The sequence below is a fragment of the Macadamia integrifolia genome, chromosome 3 (assembly GCF_013358625.1).
Source record: "Macadamia integrifolia cultivar HAES 741 chromosome 3, SCU_Mint_v3, whole genome shotgun sequence".
NCBI classification, from domain to species: domain Eukaryota; kingdom Viridiplantae; phylum Streptophyta; class Magnoliopsida; order Proteales; family Proteaceae; genus Macadamia; species Macadamia integrifolia.
The window spans coordinates 5,990,015-6,008,089 of NC_056559.1; the positions used below are offsets into that span (position 1 = coordinate 5,990,015).

Below are 18,075 nucleotides of genomic sequence, written 5' to 3' on the forward strand. Positions count from 1 at the left end.
CTTCCTTTTTCTCTTTGCTAGTCATGTTAATATAGATTTTCTGCTGCAATTTAATGAGGACCGCCTTTACATTACTTTCATTTTTAAAGCACCAGAGAGTTTTGTATCAGGTTGCCATTCAGTTAATAGATCACTTTTTAATGCATGCAGATTTAATCTTGTGAGGGTCTGTAGTGCCCTCACACCAAAGGACTATGATAATTCTAAGGATGAATAAATTATAGCTTACATTACTTCAGCCCATGGGACATCTATTTGAGCATAAACACAAGAAGTTGAAAGTTCCAATTCAGGGGTGTCATTCAACGAGCTATCTAGGTTTCTGTGAGATTTTATACTATGATCCAAGTGAAGAAGGATCAACTGTAGGTTCTACAGCTACTTCAGCACTAAGCACCCTCACCATTAGTGATCCAGATACTAAGCAAATCACAGCAGCCAGAATTTCAAATCAGTTTGATGTGCTTAAAAAGGATAGGGGCGTGTGTGACCAGAAAATGCTTACCCTGCTGTAAAAGAAAGCTTGAGGCAGCCTCTATATTCCCCTGGGTTGTCTATTCCAATTACTCTGCCAAAATCCATTTCACATTCTGTCAAAAACAGAATGCAAACAGGCCTTCCAAACCAAGGTGGAGACATGAAGGGCTGCGAGTGATCCCCCTACAAAAATCAACCACAAAATTAGTCCTGAATTATCACAAATGCAATAATCTGGCTTCACATTCATAACCTGCAAGCTAGCCAAGTGATCTATTGCATCCTGCAGAAGACCTGGGATAACTTCCACCTTCCGATCTGCAAAATTTGATTTACATCCCAGAAACATTTCCAAATTAAAGAGATATGTCATCTGTAGCTTGTAAAGGATTTAAAATATATATCACAGCAAGAGCCAACAGGTTGAACATGCCTTTGGAGGTGCCACCCATATGTTCATCTTCTGGAGGTGCATCAGCAATGGGGAGGCCCAGTTGAATAATTTCTCTACCATGCCCCTCCATTGGTCTTTTTGTGACCACAAACATCTGTCCTGCGACCCATTAACCCAAGTGAAACAAAATTTAGCTTTATGAAGGACAATAAACTCAAAGAAAAATCTGATAATGATTTCTGTAATAAGAGAATAATTACTAAAGTCTTTTTTGCATAGCTGCAGAGATACTCAGGTATTTATGATTCATTATGTAAGGTTGATGCTAAGACATATGTGTGTGTGTGATCATATGATTGCTGATATTCTGATTGTGTAAGAGGCAGCGCACCAACCAATAAGGTTATCTGTTTCAGTGCCACATTGTATTACCATAAGCTTCTTTGCAAAAGCATATATCTGAGGGGTAGTCAATTGTGTTAAAAGTATTATGCTACGGCACCACGAGTGTTGGCAAGGAAGAAACCTTTGTCCTGCATCCATGGTTGTCAAAGCACCAAGGCAAACCACGATAGTTACCAGCAATCATCATGCCTAGGCCTTGTCCTGAGAAGGCCTATGTTATATTCCTTCTTTCTTTCTTTTTTCAGGTATTTGTCATTATATAAATGTAAAGGTATATCTAATGTAGGGTGAAAGAAATTAGCCAATTCCCGATCAACTACAAATAAGCCGAGCCACTAGAAGCCCTTTGGAAAAACTTAAACATCTCAAAATTCCTATATCGCTTTGTCCCATCTCATTATATCTTTCAATAATCAGAATCATATTGGGAAAATTTGGAACTTAGTCCTACCTACGAAAAGCAAGTGAAATTCTTAAGGACAATAAAACAATGGGGAAAAAATCTCTCTATATATATATATATATATATTTGTGTGTATGTGTGTATGCGTGTGTGTATGTGTGTGTGAACATTAAATCCGAAGTCTTAAACTCACAGGAAGAAGTCATCCATCATAACAGACCATGGTTCATATTTTTCATAGTTTGCATCAGTGTAAATGGATGGGGTTGAATACAGTGACAAGTCCATCCTGAGTATTCCAAACAATAATGATGTTAGTAACAGAAGAAAAATTCCACAATGATAAAGTACAAACATTCATAGAATGTGAAATGATGTGTACACAATTAGATGAACTACCTACTTTAGAAGCTTAAGAATGAAAATATCTGCAATAACACTATAAGAACTAGAGAGGATGTGAAACCGAACTAAAACAAATAAACTGCCTCCTATACAGCTCAAGAATGAAATTACCCTCTTCTTTTCGCTAAACAAGCCACAAAATGAGAATTTTCTCCATGAAATCTTAATGATAAACCCAGCAGAACTAGCGGATGCAGGTTCAGGTTCTATATGATTTTTAAGAAATGCTAAATTCCAAAACCAGATCATTACATAACAAATATCATAGAATCCTGAAAATACTTCTAGTGTTCAACTGAATATACCAAATGCTACAAAGTAAAGTTAATCCAAGCTATCCTACCAAATCATGGTTGTTTTAGGGCTGTAACCTGCTAAACAGGTCCTATACGATTTTTAAGAAATGCTAGGCTCCAAAACCAGATCATTACATAACAAATATCATAGAACCCTGAAAATACTTTTAGTATCCAACTGAATATACCAAATGCTACAAAGTTAAGTTAATCCAAGCTATCCCACCAAAACATGGTTGTTTTAGAGCTATGACCTGCTACAGATCCCACCTTCGCAGCGGTGGAGTGGAGAGGCCCTAGCCTTTTGTAATTCTTATCAAAGTGGCCATTGTAAGATTGGAACCTGTGTATTCCACCGGCAAGCCAAGAATTTTATCATTGCACCAAGTGATTGCCCTCCATCCCACAAGAACAATACAGCATAAATAGTATGTGTATGCGCATGAAAAGATACAATACTATAATGCTTTAGGTATTTGAAAAACACAAATATCAAAATTGATTAAATTTTTTTAGGGGTTGTCTTTATTAACTGTGCTAAAAGTCAATTAAAAAAAGGGATAATTACCTAGTTGACATAATGAAGAAGCTTGACCATCTGCCTAAACCATGTGTTTGCATATTGATACAGTAAGTCTCTGCCCATGGTCCTAGTTACATTAGCTTGGAATTTAGGAATGTACACAATTACACACACTATGTTAATAAAATAAGATGGAAAGAAAGACTTGTTTTCATAAGAATACACTGGATTACTAGATTGACTTTTACTTTAATTAGAAGCCAAGATTGGGGGAATCATCATACATGGGTCTACCAGAATGAAAAAGATTCTGAAGCTATTGAACCTCCATCAACTCTTTCTTTGTCTTTTGTAAGAATTTATTTCAATCAAGGCAATCATTCATTGGAACTTTAATTTCTATCTAGGTACAGTCAGTTGGTGATCTAACAAATTTCAAGGTGATTCATATCCATTGAGAACATGATTTTGAAGAGCTTTCAAATTTATCACATGATAGTATGACCTCCGAGATTATATTGATGGTGGATAAACTAAAGACCAGCACCTTGCAGCAGACAACCAAACTATAGAAACTATAGGGGGAAAAAAAAGCCATCGGAAACAGCTCAAAAATGAAGAGGGTGTGTGAGCTTGGGGGTTACCGGGGTGAAGAAAATATCAACAAAGTCAATTCACTCGCTCTTGGACATTGTAGTCAAACAGAAGAAAGTCACATTTCAATCAAGAAGAGAAACATTAAAAGAGCATATCCAAATTCCAAGGAATACTTATCAGGGAAGTAAAAAGAGAGATCTTGGAAGACAAATACCTGAATGGGGGAGATTCATCATTTAATTCAAATGTGAAGCCATCAAAAAGATCGTAATGGCAGGGGAATATACCTGTGAAAATTTGTGTTTATTAAAGGAAAGGTCAGAAGAGGTGCAAAATATAAAATTTCCACAAAACTAGGTTGTCTAATTCAATATAGGACACAATAATCAGGGTTGAAATTATTATTCACTTGGTGACCCATATGATGAAAAGGCAAAGCAATATATAAACCAATTGTGAGTCTTGTGAGACGAACCAAGAGACTTTGAACCCTGCCATACAACCTCAAGTCTCTCCTCATCCTTCTGCTTTGCTCTGTCTTGGTAATCAATCTGAGCCAAAAAAGAGAGAGTCGAACCCTAACTGCAATAAAATGAAGCACAGAGCAACCTAATAATCCATCTACACAATACAATTAATAGAAACAAAGCGAGGTTATTGTATTTGTAACAGATCATCTAATATCCCAAGGCAATAACATATGTTGCCCAGTTTCAAGAATTGCCTTACCATGCTATAACCACAGAAGAGGAAAAGAAAAGAAAAAGAAATAAACAGAGACTATAGTGTTTTTTTTTAATAAATAATAATGAATGAGTCTATGAGATGTTTCACTAAAACAAGAAAGAGAGATGAACTTACATTCCAGTTAATACTTTAATCACCTACTAAAAATAGGGGCAGGCCTGCACGCCCCTATTTTTATAGTAAAGGAGGCAGGCGGCGGACTCTTTCATTAGGGAAGGGAAGAAGGGGCCTAAGCACGGCAGATGCCGTACACTTGAGTGGCAAAGGAAAGCGAGACCGTACCTCTTTTTCCAGACTTGTTCGGACATACGGTTCCCGCAGAAGATCAAGTTGGTGAGCCATGTGATGGGAAACCTTCCCGCACGGTAAGCTAGGGAGAGAACAACTTCCATTCCCAACCATCATAACCGGGCGATTAAGATTGAGGGCTTCGGCAATGTCTTTCTGTTCAGCAAGTCTTTCTTATCCTTTGATTTGTCAATGAATCTTTCTCTTGTACTCGTATCTTCTTTTCATTGAATTCTGTTCTGTACAGAAGCCCAACTTCCCAACAGTGTCTCTCCCAAAATGTCTTGGGGTCGAGGGAGCAGTATGTTTTAAGATAAGCGCTTCAAACTTGTCCTGAATTTTTTTTTATTCGAGCAACCTTCTAAAAAGGTTACAACTGGTCCCACAAATGTGATCCTGATAGGTAGACTTGTTGTAAACAAATTGACAAGCCCAATATTCTTCACAGCCTAAGGATAATGAAACTCCAAATAAACCCTCAGTTTTTAAAATATTACAAAGAACAGGTTGACCAAAAAGCAATTACCTGCACCACACTATCAGCTTTTTTGTGATAAAGAGATGAAACAATATTGTCCGCAGGATTAGAAATAAAGGTACCAACAGCTCCAGCTGTATAGCCAGCTAAACATGTTACCCCCAGCTGTTGAGCTTTTGAGCAGTTTTCTTTCCTTCTTTGAATGACTTTACGATATAAATAGTCCACTGAATGCTCAAACGTTGAAAACATGATCATAGAAACTGTCCTTGACATGTTACAATGTTAAAAAAGCGAGATTAATAAATATAACAAAAGCTGCTTCTCATATACATAGAATAATACAACATGCTAAGATCAAGATGTATAAAACTGGAATCCAGTAGAACTTATAGCTACTAAGTAGAGGCAGAATCTTGTGTAGGAAACAGACTGGATACTATGTAGTGTGCATCTACAATCAACCCCAGCAAATAGGCAGATAGCTATAGATCTTTGGCACAAGGAACAAATTGCCCATGCAATTAAGACCAGCAGAGGTTCTAGTTAGGTAACCTTAAGTAGAAAACACCAAGCCATTCCTTAAACTGATTTTGAAATGAGATTAACTCGAAATATTTATTAGTTCCACAACTAGAAAACAGTTAGGTTGCCTAGTAGGTGTTCAAAAAGGAAGAGAGACTGAGGCCATGGGGGATGTAGCCCAATTCCTTATTCAATTGGGCTATGAGCACAGAAGGAAGATGTCAGTTTTCCAAATGATGTAAAAAACATGTTGCTTTTTCTAACTGATAGAAAACATTGATACATTGCATTACTATGAACAGACAATGGTTGACATAAATGTATATCCCCAAGACAATTAGGGCAACAAATCAGTATCATAGACCATGACCAAACATAGAGATGGGTTGACCATGTAGATCAAGATTTATGAAGATATGTACTCCTAGGATAGAACAACTTGCTACTTATATCCCCAAGACAATTAGGGTGACAAATTGGTATCATAGACCATGATCAAACATAGAGATGGGTTGACTATGTGGATCAAGATTTATGGAGAAATGTACTCTTAGGATAGACCAACTTGCTACTTAATGCAAAAGTGACAATTATGTTTTCCTATTGACATGAATTTAGCAAATTAGCATTGACATGTTTAAGCAGCATATATCCAACTCCTATTTCATATTGGGACAAACAGAAGAAGAATGCACAGAACAGGTAAGGGCAATTACATGGAAGATTCCGACCCCAAAGCAGACCAAGCCCCTTGTAAAAGCTGAAATCAGGAAAAAAAAAAAAAAAAGTTTAGAGTTAACCCTTTAAACACCTAGGAATTAACATTAATATATGAGAAAGGTAAAGACATGTTTTTGGATTTTTTACCCAGATAGGCCTTCAGTTGCATAAAACTTTGGAAATCCATCACCCAAGCCCTTAGAAAAATTAGGTTGTGTTTGAACACGAACTTTGATGCCTTCAAAAGGGCAGAGAGCAACATCAGCAAACACCTGTGCAGATGCACTGCTGATGAAGTAGATCAGGCTCCTGTTCTGATCTACCAACACATCAGAGTAAAGATTCTTGAAATATTCATATAGACCAAATTTGTAGCCACCTTGAACACCACATCCAAGAAACTTCCCAGTCCAACCTCTCCAAAGGGCAGAAGGGCCTCCTTCCCTCAAAAGGATATTTAACCCAGAATAAATGCTGTTATACTTGATGGGGTTCACCTAATTTTTATTTCGTTTTTATCAGTACCATATAAAGTTTTCTGTACTAGAGAATGAAGCTGAAAACTAAGACTTAAGGCACCAACATAACCAAACTCAAGCAACATTTTGACAACTGGATTAAAAATATTATAGTCATTCAAAAGGTCATCAACCTTCTCTCTGCAATTCTCGCCTTCCGGAGATAGAAAACATACTTTCTGGATTCACTTAATTGCTTTCATTTAAAGTACAAATATGCATTTCCCACCTGAGGATAGGGTGACCAATCAGTATGATAAACCTCACTTCCATCACTGTTGATTTAATTATGGCCCTCTTAGTGTATTTAGCACGACCATGAGTGAAATGCAGTGATTTGTATAACCTCCTCAACTGTATAGTGCAGTACCTCCTACAAACAATTTAACAAGAGAAGAAATACGAAAAAACAACTTGACCAATGATTGTTCCTAAATTAAAACAAAATAAGAAATAAACTAGCCATAAATGCAAGAAAGTACTAAATCAGAGGAACCATACTGATAACAAGTATAATACCCATGCCGCAATCTGTGCTGCATCTGAACAGATTTTAATAGGTGCAGCACTGCAAATGGCAGATAACAAGGTCAAGATTAAGAATGCAAAATTTGAAGAGGCATGTGGTTCAAAAGAGGGAACAAAGTAACGGTTCAAGAGAAAAAACCCATTTATTGAGGACGTGGGATTGATCTCATGAGAAAAATGCGACTTATCGACGTCAGTCTTCATGGCAGAAGCAGAAGTCTCATTCATCCTCCCCATGAATCCTTTTAACTGAGCAATGAAATCTTACGCCAATAAAATTGAGAAGATCAATCAAAAAAGAGGTTCAACCGTTTCGAAATCTCATAGTTGAAGGTTGATGATTCGAGCAGAATTAAACTTCTGAAACGGAAGTAAAAGTACTCATCTCCTCGATAATTCGACTTCTATGCGACATCTGAATCCACCTCTGCCGTGGTTCTCTTCACTCTGCAATTCTGTCCCTCCGTAGCAGTTCTCTCTCTCTTCTCTCCCACGACCCTCTCTGCTTCTATTGGCCCGCTTTTTCTCTCTCCGCTCCCTTTCTCCCCTGACATCTCGTACTTTCCTTCTCTTTCCCTTTTAGACGAAAATTTTAGAGGGGTCCTTCATTCACTGATCAAACGAATTATACAATAACCAACGAATAACAGATTAAGAAAAAAGAAAAATAAATAAAATCCAAGAGACCGAATCATCGATACACTATTTTTTTTTTTTTTCCCCTAAAAAAAGAGTATCAGTTCGAGAGAAAAAAGAGGGAACAAAGTAACAGTTCGAGAGAAAAAAACCATTTATTGAGGACGTGATCTGATCAGAAAATTGCGACTTATCGACGTCAATCTTCATGGCAGATGCAGAAGTCTCATTCATCCTCCCCATGAATCCTTTTAACTGAGCAATGAAATCTTACGCCAATAAAATTGAGAAGATCAATCAAAAAAGAGGTTCAATCGTTTCGAAATCTCATAGTTGAAGGTTGATGATTCGAGCAGAATTAAACTTCCAAAACGGAAGTAAAAGTACTCATCTCCTCGATGATTCGACTTCTATGCGACATCTGAATCCACCTCTGCCGTGGTCCTCTTCACTCTGCAATTCTGTCCCTCCGCAGCAGTTCTCTCTCTCTTCTCTCCCACGACCCTCTCTGCTTCTATTGGCCCGCTTTTTCTCTCTCCGCTCCCTTTCTCCCCTGACATCTCGTACTTTCCTTCTCTTTCCCTTTTAGACGAAAATTTTAGAGGGATCCTTCATTCACTGATCAAACGAATTATACAATAACCAACGAATAACAGATTAAGAAAAAAGAAATAAAATCCAAGAGACAGAATCATCGATAGCCTTTTTTATTTCCCCCAACTATAGGCAGTGATCTCCCCTACAGCCACCGGCGGCGAAATCGATTTCTCTGGTGGCGTTGCTGGAAATCTGGCGGACAAGTTCCTAAGAGGTAATTCGTCGCTCTGAAATTCGTCAGGTACTTCGTCAAAATTGAGAGAGTAACTCAATGGATCATACCTGAAATCAGCTGAGTGTCTACAACCTCTTCCCATCGGAGAGATGATATTCCGGCATTTTTCTTTGATTTCTGAGAATTCGTGAGCTCTCGATCTCAGCCATGAAGACCAAGATCTGACGAGCCTAGGCCTGTCTTCGTTTCCGAGTTGTTCCTGGTGGGAAGTAACAGGAGAGACAAAGGTTGATCGTACCTTGTGCTTCCAATAACGTTCGTATTCCATATAGAGAGAGAGAGAGAGAGAGGTGGGAAAAATCTGAAAGTTAAATTTCAAAATTTCGGAGTAGATCTTACGCTTATAAGCTACCTGAATACATACAACCGCCTAGAAATTTTAAATGAAGAAAACTATACAATACGTTGGTCTTACGCTAATACGCTACATGGATACAAGCGACTAGAAATTTTAAATGGAGTAAACTATATAATACGTTGGTCTTACCCTAATACGCTACATGGACACAAACGACTAGAAATTTCAAATGGAGTAAATTATACAATACATTAGCCTTACGCCAATACGCTACATGGATACAAACGTCTAGAAATTTCAAATGGAGTAAATACAAGCCGGTTTAGAAAACTATACAATACGTTATTCTCTCTCCTTTTTATTTTTTCGACATTATGACTTTTTTTTCTCTTCACCAAAAATATAAAAAAGACATTAGGACTTTTTTTTTTAAGTTTTCAACACTAAAACAAAGCCTATAATCATGACATCGCTAGATTCCTTTGGTTGCCTCAATGGAAAATCTTTAAATCTCCTATCTTGAGAATCAAAGATCAAGTATTGGTATTGTAAAGCTACAAGCTAGATTAATAGTCACATTGATTGAAAACATTCATCTGATACTTGGTTTTTTTTCTTTTTTTTTGGGTAATATTTGATCCTTGGTCGCATGATTGAAATGTTAGTTGTAGGATCATATGTTTCTAGTGATTTGATGATAAATTATTAAAAAAAATAAAAAATAAAAAATGTGAAATTACCATCCCACCTTCTGTGAAATAAAACTCCCATTGATGTCGATGCCTCTTCCCAGGCTCTCATTGCCTTGCAATTTATGATGGTGGAAGAGCTACACAACTAAAACCAAGCATCGATCTCTTGCCCATTATTTTACTTTGCAATTTCTATGTTATGAAATGCTAAATCTTCCAACTTACCAGAAAGAAAAAAAGAGAGGAGGATAATGGCATTCTAACCGCTCCAAGATGTTTGTCAGACAAACTTATGTACGGCCTATATGGGGAGGTAAAACAACACTAAATGGACAACTATGATCCAAACCAAGTGTTTTTAATTAGGGGAATAATTCTTTGTCCCTTTAAATTAATAAAAACATGATATTTAAAACGTCAGAAATAAGAGAAAATCTGAAGTCACAAACACATCATACATTCATACCTCCACCCTCAGATCATTATTTCCTGAGCAAAGCAAGCCTGTAATAGAATTATCACAAATCATTAAATAAAATTAATGTAACTTAGTACAACCCAATTAACATGGATCCAAATCCTCTTTTATTCTTCGTCTTGCAGTTCTTGTGTTATTCTACCTGCAACAGTGGAGCAACAGTGGAGGTAGACAGTGTAAATTTGGAGAGAGAAGACTACCACCATGCTGGTTGAGAAGTTCCTAAACCGAACCTAGTTTCTCCATCGGACTGGTTAGTCATCTCTATTCAAGAGGTCTCAAATTTTGAAATCAGTTATTTTTCGCTGAAGCTCTCGATTTTGATTTCACCTAAAGTATCTTGCACCGGAATCAAACCAATTAACACTCTTAGGTTATAGGGCTAATTGTTGCTCACGGATTAACACCCTTAGGTTATAGGACTAATTGTTGCTCACGGATTAACACCCTTAGGTTATAGGGCTAATTGTTGCTCACAGATTAACACCCTTAGGTTATAGGACTAATTGTCGCTCACCAACTAACACCCTTAGATTATAGGGTTAATTGCCACTCTCAAAAGTCTTGGGATAGACATAACACAACCTAAATGCTAATTCATCCATAGCTATGGTTTTGGGAGGGATTTGCCATAGCTATGGTTTTTGGAGAGATTTGATCGAAATATCTCTCCCTGATTTCTCTCCCGTAGCTTGGCAGTAATGGTGAAACAGACCAATGGGGTTGGTAGCCTAATGGCAAAAATGCCCTCAACCCATCACCGCTTGAGTTGGCTGGTTGTGGGTTCGAGACTTGGCATGTCCACTATCGCCCATTGGTCCTGCGGAAGTGCTGCTTGTCGTATGGGTGCTTGTCATGGGGGCTATGATCACTACCATGGAGCACACTTTTCTTATTACCAAAAAAAAAAAATGGTGAAACAGAAAGGGTTGGAACTATAGAAGCCACAACCTGATCCCAAATCTAGGGCTGGAACTATAGAAATTCTTAAGCAATGTGAACAATAAATTACTCAAGCCTTTTCACGTCGCAAAACTAATACCATGCACAGTTTAAAACATATTTCTCTAACAATTGAAGAGACAATTTCAATTTCAATTTCTCTTATAGTTTTCTCTATCATTCTGAAGTTAGGCTGAGCACAACGACCACTAGAGGGGCCTACGGACTGTTTTATCATGGAAGTTGATTCACAAAAAACCTAATTTACACCACAGGGGATGCCTACAATCTCAAGGAGAGTGACTGGTTGCAAGACTCAACCCCACCTATTCATTAATGGAGAGGCCTCTATTTTCAAGCTCAAGATAACTTATTTGGTGTTTATCATCAATGTGATCAACTGAGCTTGTCTATAATAGAAAATAAGTATTTTATTCCCCTAATTACATATGTTTATATATATATATATATATGTATAATTTGATTAGTACATTGATTACCATCAAGGGATTGTTGCTTGAAACAATGGCAAAAGACTCTTTCTGCCTACTCAGTGGTGCGGGTTCCAGTCCTAAGAACCAACATTTGCTTAAGTACTATTCAACAATGTTAAGCGAGTAAATCTCTCTTAAATCTTGAAATATATGTTCATATATGTGTTATTGATGTCATACTCATAGAAAGTCAACTTGTGGAAAAAAAAAAGATTGCTAGGAGTTGTGTGCCATCGAGATTTATGTATCTATCTATCTCTCTCCTTAATTCAAAATTTTTAATTTTTCCTTTTTATTCATTCCTTGACAATCAAAACATAGGCTTACAAAGCCTATAATATTAACAATAAATCTTCATTTACAACAGTTGAGAAGGAATCCATTGGTAGTGAGAATAAGAACCCTAATTCCGAAACCTTGGTGCGCTATTCTATATTTATAGAAAATGTTAAACCCATTTCTATAACAATGAAGAGATGATCCAAATTTAATTTTCTTGCAACAGCCAGTAGAGGGGTGACGTCTACGGGGCATTTTTTTTATATCTTAGAAGTTGATTTGCAAAAATCCAATTTACACCAATAAAAGTGTCTATAGCACAAGCCGTACAACATAAGGGCTCAAACCCAAGACCTCCCGGTAAGCATAGCCTTAGCACCCCAGACCTTCACCAACTGTGTTAGGCCGTTATCTTACTTGTTACAACATAAGTTTGGAAAGTAAGAAGGAGAAGATGCTGCTTCTGCATTTCTGGCAAGTGGCAATAGAGGTTGGACCGAGGGAAATCAGGGACGAGGAAAGAGAGAAAATGGATGAGAGGAAGAAGGTTGAAATTCTTTGGTAGCAATAAACTCAAATTTTCCATCATCCCAGTAACCAACATAGCATCTAAATTGTGACTGGAAAGGAAAAACCCAATAGATGTGAGAATGATTTGGTAGACGACCGAGGCAGTTGCATGGTCTGCACAGTTGGTCGTTTTTCTGGTTTCTCACAAAAGAATACAGCAACTAGTCCAGCAACCATAGCCAAGAGGACCATTATAACATGAAGAACTAATACAAACGAGAAAAAGTATAGCAATAGAAGCAACCCATCCCTGATGGTAGTGACCAAAAAACTATGAGGGGAGTTGGAACTTTTGAAGGGAGAAACACATACAGAGGGGAGCATCTTCTTTAGTGAATTTCTAGTTCACATTCCACAATAGTATTGCAACACCAGTTAGTTCCTGCCCCCTTCAAATAGTTGGTGCTGAACGGCTTGACTTCAAAGATATCACACATGAATACAAGGAAATCCCATCACGCTTGAAGTAACCGTTGTAATGAAGTACATTTATGCCACTAGGTGATGGCAAAAAAAAGCAAACACTAGAACAGAAAATAAATAAACAGGACAACAATAGGGGATGAAGGGATTCGTTCTAACCTGACCATCAAATTTCCAGATCCCAGAATCCCACAATCCTAATTCCTTGCAAACATACAGATTGGTCAAAGCTGTGTATTATGAACATTTCAAACTCCGATAGGCATAGGATGTATGACAGTAGTTAAGCAAGTGGGGACCCGCTTTCCATATCTTACCAATTTAGCAGATACACATTGATCATCCTCACAGGCCCCAGTTTCCCAACCTTCACATGTCGCTCAATAATGTGTAGTGAGCTCTACCACAGAAGTCAGCATGCAAACCGTAGATGCATCGCCTGCTGCTCACATTGCGTAGATTATCTCCCCACTGCTATCTGCGTCAAGATCAGTATCAGTCTCCACGTCCATGTCATCATCATCCATATCCAGACCGTCAGCTATATACTGATCGAGGCTACGTGTTCCTGCAGCAGGTATGGTAGCCTCAGCTATGATCTGCATGATATCATCAATACTCTGCATTGGTTGATCAGGTTCTTCAAACTGGTTGTTCATTTTCTCATCCATGAGGTCCGCAGGAAGGTTCTTTAGAAACCACTCGTGGTTCCTGATCTCAGGAATGCTTATCCTCTGTTGCATGTAATATTCAAATGTGTGAGACTAGATAATAGCCCCAAAAAAAAAAAATTACATTTAACATTGTAGTTATCTTTTCCAGTGGTACTTCAGGTTGTCATTAAACCCCAAAAGGAAATCTCAAAAGAACAACCATATCATCAGGAGAAGTGATGTAAGAATGCAAAAAATAATTATAGTCTGCATATAATTTAGAAAAGACCACAAAGGCAGATGAATTCATAACTAAAGAATACATGAAGAAGAAAGCAACAACATCACTGGCAGCTAAGGCTCTGTACTGTAACATTCTAAAAAATGGGTTCTGATGTTTTTTTATTTTTTTGAAACAGAAATGAGGTAAAACCTGTATGGAAAGCCCGGTTCAATTTCTTGTTTTTTTTAAATGAACCGGGCACTTATGAGACTTTTGAATCCATTTTTTGGAGCATAAAATACTTGTTTTTCATTTTTAGAATTCATTCTGAGCAAAAGGCGCCGAAATAGGTATCACTTAAGTTATGAAGGGTAAATGGGGAAATTACGCTCAAAACATAACTTTGTTATGTTTCAAGGAACCCTAACCCCATTTTCACTTGCAGGAGGCGAGAGGCGAGAAGGAGTACGGCACCATCCCCGATTTCATTGGTGATTTGCCAGAGTTGGAGGTGTTGCAGCTTTGGGAGAACAATTTCACTGGAAGTATTCCTCAGGGACTTGGAAGGAATGGTAAGATTCAGCTCCTCGATTTTTCATCGAACAAGCTGACTGGGAATCTCCCACCGGATCTCTGTTCTGGGAATCGGCTTCAGACGCTGATCGCATTGGGAAACTTTCTGTTTGGTCCCATCCCGGAATCTCTGGGGAGATGCGAATCGCTCACTCGGATTCGGATGGGTGAGAACTTTCTCAATGGTACCATTCCGAAAGGGCTCTTCGGCTTGCCCAAGCTCGCACAGGTCGAGCTTCAAGACAACTACCTTGAGGGGAGCTTTCCGGAGACTGATTCGGTCGCCGTGAATCTGGGGCAGATCAGCCTTTCCAACAACCAGCTCACGGGATCTCTGCCTCCTTCCGTAGGTAACTTCTCTGGCGTGCAGAAGCTCCTTCTTGATGGTAATATGTTCTTTGGCCGTATTCCGCCGGAAATTGGAAAGTTGCAGCAGCTATCCAAAATGGATTTCAGCAGCAACAAGTTCTCCGGTCCAATAGCACCGGAGGTCAGTCAATGCAAGTCGCTGACATTCATCGATCTCAGCTACAACGAGTTATCCGGCGAGATCCCCTCAGGTATTATGCAATTTCCATTTTTAATTCATGTGGTACTGTTGAAACTTGAAACAGATCCTTCATCTTTCAAATCAAAAGTGAACCTTTTATTACTACTCTGTTTCTCATCAAAATTTGCTCTGTTAAGTTCTTACAGGGAGTGGGTTCTAGAATTTATTTTGAGTTTACTAATTTTGACATAATTATGTTCCTTTAGATTATGGAGGTTGAAATTTTATGAGGTTTGGTTGATGATTTATTTAAAAACTGATGTGGGGTTGTGTAGAGTATGCCTACACACTGAAGGTTGATGAGAAAAGTGATGTGTACAGCTTTGGGGTGGTTCTGTTGGAATTGGTGAGTGGTAGAAAACCAGTGGGTGAGTTTGGGGATGGGGTAGACATTGTGCAGTGGGTGAGAAAGATGACTGATTCAAACAAGGAAGGAGTCCTAAAGATCCTTGATCCTAGACTCTCCTCAGTTCCTCTACATGAGGTGATGCATGTCTTCTATGTTGCAATGCTGTGTGTAGAGGAACAGGCTGTGGAGCGTCCCACAATGAGGGAAGTGGTACAAATCCTAACAGAGCTGCCCAAGCCTCCTAACTCCAAGCAGGAAGAAGACGAGTCAAGTGTGACAGAAACAGAGTCTTCCCCACCATCTGCTACCACACTAGAGACCCCAACCACAGCCATTAGAGAAGCAAAAGAAGTACAGCAAGAAAGGGCACCTCAGTCGCCACCAACTGATCTGCTTAGCATCTGATGACCCAAACAAGATTGGGCCATCCTAGAATTCAATTTCAGGGATTTGGGTTTACACCTGCCTTTTGTTTTAATTAATTTTTAAATGTAATGAGTGGTGTTTTCTCTAACTTTGCTTAGTGTTTCAAGCTTTTCTTGTACAGTAGCGAGAAATTGGTGGGTTGGGTGGCTTTCCTTCTTGTATTATTATTCATCATCATGCATGCGCGTTTAGTAATTTGGACTGTCACTTTCTCTGTGTCTCTGTCTAGTGTTTACTGATGAGAATGCTCTTCACAGCGCACTGCTACTACTTCTACTACTCACAGCTCTGCAAAACAATGTTATATCTAAACAACCGTGTTGAAGTGAACACCATGTTGTTGATATGGAGATATTCTTATTTGTCTCATTCAACTTAAGTTATTTGGGTAATAATGATTTTCATAACTTAAAATTTATTAAAAAACCATTGACTATCTTTAGATTTTATTTAAAAATCACAACTTTGACACCCATGGTGAAGATGGCACTTTATGTAAATATTGGTTTCTAACAGAAACGATTCTGTTAAGTACGAACCATACATGTTTCAGTTTCTTTCAGGTTACAAAATCAATTTTTTTTTGCGATTACCATACAACATTTAAGATGCAGAATCACTCCAAAAAAATAGAAATGCAAAAAAGTGTGCTAGCCCCAAAATCATGTTAAAAAAACAGAATCGTTACAGTACAGAGCCTAATTTGCAAGATCAACACAATTCTTTCCAGTAGAAATGTAGAATGAGATTAAACACATCAACCCCATATTTCTCTTTCATTACTAGTGAGACAAAGAAATACGATTTGGTCCATAACATTTAAACCCTAGGATCTCTAGGAGCAAAAAGGTACCAACCCTTGAGGTAGTTCTCCGACTACATATTTAGTCACTTCAAATAAGAGGGGAAAATGATTCAGAATAACACCCAGAAGAGGTTATTTAACAATAGGGCAAGAGAAAACTAACTGGTGCCCCAGTGAACGGGCCAATGGGAAAGCAGACAGAGACATCGACCACACAGGGCCAGGGGGTCTTTTCACCCAGCCTGTGTCTGGGCTTAGAGGGTGCAACCAGTTAGCTTTCTTTTCCCTCTAACAGTATTATAAAGATCTAGAGCAAATTTCCTCTCTCGTTTTTAGAATAAGGCTACTGCAGGAGTGAATTGTATTCAACAACCACACTGACCGACAAACAGAAATATAATTCAACAAGAGATACTTAATAGAAAGGACTCCAACAACAACTGCCTAGCGCAGTTGGTGAGGTTGTGGTGCGCAAAGCCCACACTCACCAGGAGGTCTCGAGTTCGAGTCTCCGGGCTGTTACCTTCCCCCTCCCCCCCTTCTATACTGTACCCATCTTTTAATAAATAAATAAAAAAAGGGTGGGCTCCACCAGCAGAATACTGATCTTTGTAAGTCAATATTATTCCAAAAATTTCACCAATTACCCTATAAAACAAGTACGACATAGAAACTTGCAGAATGTAAAAGAGTGGTTCATAAGCAACATATTTTACTAACCGTTCCTGGGTTGGCGACAAAGATCATTGAGATCAAGTGGCGGCACTCGGGAGAAATGTGAATAGAGTCAGGGATTGAATATTGGACACTCAATATTCGCTGCATAAGAGGAAAAAAAACCCCAGAAAAAAAGTCAATATTCACAGCGTAAGACAAAAAACAAAAGAACAATTATTCCACTTGGACAAATTCTCTCAAGATAATGTCTGACCAAGTACCTGTATAGTCTTCCGGAAGTTCTTCGGCTCCTCAGGGTCCTCAAAAGGGTATGCACCCACAAGCATCACATAAAGAGTTACGCCACATGACCAAACATCCGCAATCTGGTATGTCAAAGAAGCAAGTTAGTTGCAAGAGGTATGTTTTTGTGATATGACCTCACGTGTTTGCAATAAAAAACAAAAAAACAAAAAAAATATGAGCTTGTGTATGAAATCCAAAAAAATCTCCTTTCTCACAAGATAAATACCCCACCCGAAAACTCGCAATTGTGTGTGGGGTGTGTGTCTCCATTTGACGGGCAGGGAGAGAAATTCTTAAGCATGTAGTACCCCTTATACACTTGGCACGGAAGAGTGATAATATGGCACATTTAGTCATCATCTGGACAATGGTCCAGCCATAAATAAATAATTATTCTATTCCAAGGAAAAAAATTGGCTGCTGCCCAGGTTGCAGCCAGGGAAATGGAATCCTAGGGGCAGATGGATTCCATTTCCCTGGCTGCTACCAGGACTTGGCTACAACCTGTTTTGCATCAAACTCAGTTGCATTCTGCAGATTTCGCTGGTGGCTGTGTGTGTGTGTGTGTGTGTGTGTGTGTGTGTG

General features: G+C 38.5%; 3 protein-coding genes across 3 annotated transcripts in view; all 3 read right to left on the reverse strand.

The window, feature by feature from the left end:
- Positions 1-918: 918 nt before the first annotated feature.
- Positions 919-4,649, reverse strand: LOC122073739. The gene is made up of 5 exons (XM_042638364.1): positions 4,530-4,649; positions 3,976-4,078; positions 3,715-3,787; positions 1,873-1,968; positions 919-1,030 (listed from the first exon to the last, which is right to left on the reverse strand). The coding sequence occupies exons 1-5, from the start codon at positions 4,647-4,649 to the stop codon at positions 985-987; spliced, it is 438 nt and encodes a 145-aa protein (XP_042494298.1). The 3' UTR covers positions 919-984.
- LOC122073740 (mitochondrial phosphate carrier protein 1, mitochondrial-like) lies at positions 4,289-6,862 on the reverse strand. Its single transcript, XM_042638365.1, has 5 exons — positions 6,842-6,862; positions 6,406-6,755; positions 6,255-6,298; positions 5,062-5,276; positions 4,289-4,984 (listed from the first exon to the last, which is right to left on the reverse strand). Exons 1-5 carry the CDS (start codon positions 6,860-6,862, stop codon positions 4,844-4,846), a joined length of 771 nt encoding a protein of 256 aa, XP_042494299.1. The 3' UTR covers positions 4,289-4,843.
- A 6,103-nt stretch (positions 6,863-12,965) lies between these two features.
- LOC122073145 (serine/threonine-protein kinase SAPK10-like) overlaps positions 12,966-18,075 on the reverse strand; it is a 17,647-nt gene continuing 12,537 nt past the window's right edge. Inside the window, exons 7-9 of the mRNA XM_042637678.1 lie at positions 17,466-17,570; positions 17,248-17,346; positions 12,966-13,682 (exon numbers count right to left, since the gene is read on the reverse strand). Coding sequence (XP_042493612.1) covers positions 13,395-13,682; positions 17,248-17,346; positions 17,466-17,570 — 492 coding nt within the window. The 3' untranslated portion in view covers positions 12,966-13,394. The remainder of the gene's footprint in view (positions 13,683-17,247; positions 17,347-17,465; positions 17,571-18,075) is intronic.

Excerpts from the sequence above, each read along its gene's own strand:
- LOC122073740 (XM_042638365.1), bottom strand. The coding sequence starts at position 6,862 with ATGTTGCTTGAGTTTGGTTAT. Across the intron at positions 5,277-6,254 it reads TTGGGGTCGGAATCTTCCAT|TTTCTATGATCATGTTTTCA; the intron begins GTAATTGCCCTT and ends TGTCAAGGACAG. Across the intron at positions 4,985-5,061 it reads AAGCTGATAGTGTGGTGCAG|GCTGTGAAGAATATTGGGCT; the intron begins GTAATTGCTTTT and ends CATTATCCTTAG.
- LOC122073739 (XM_042638364.1), bottom strand. The coding sequence starts at position 4,649 with ATGGTTGGGAATGGAAGTTGTTCTCTCCCTAGCTTACCGTGCGGGAAG. Across the intron at positions 3,788-3,975 it reads GCAGGGTTCAAAGTCTCTTG|GTATATTCCCCTGCCATTAC; the intron begins GTTCGTCTCACA and ends AAATTTTCACAG. Across the intron at positions 1,031-1,872 it reads ATGATGGATGACTTCTTCCT|GACAGATGTTTGTGGTCACA; the intron begins GTGAGTTTAAGA and ends AATGGGTCGCAG.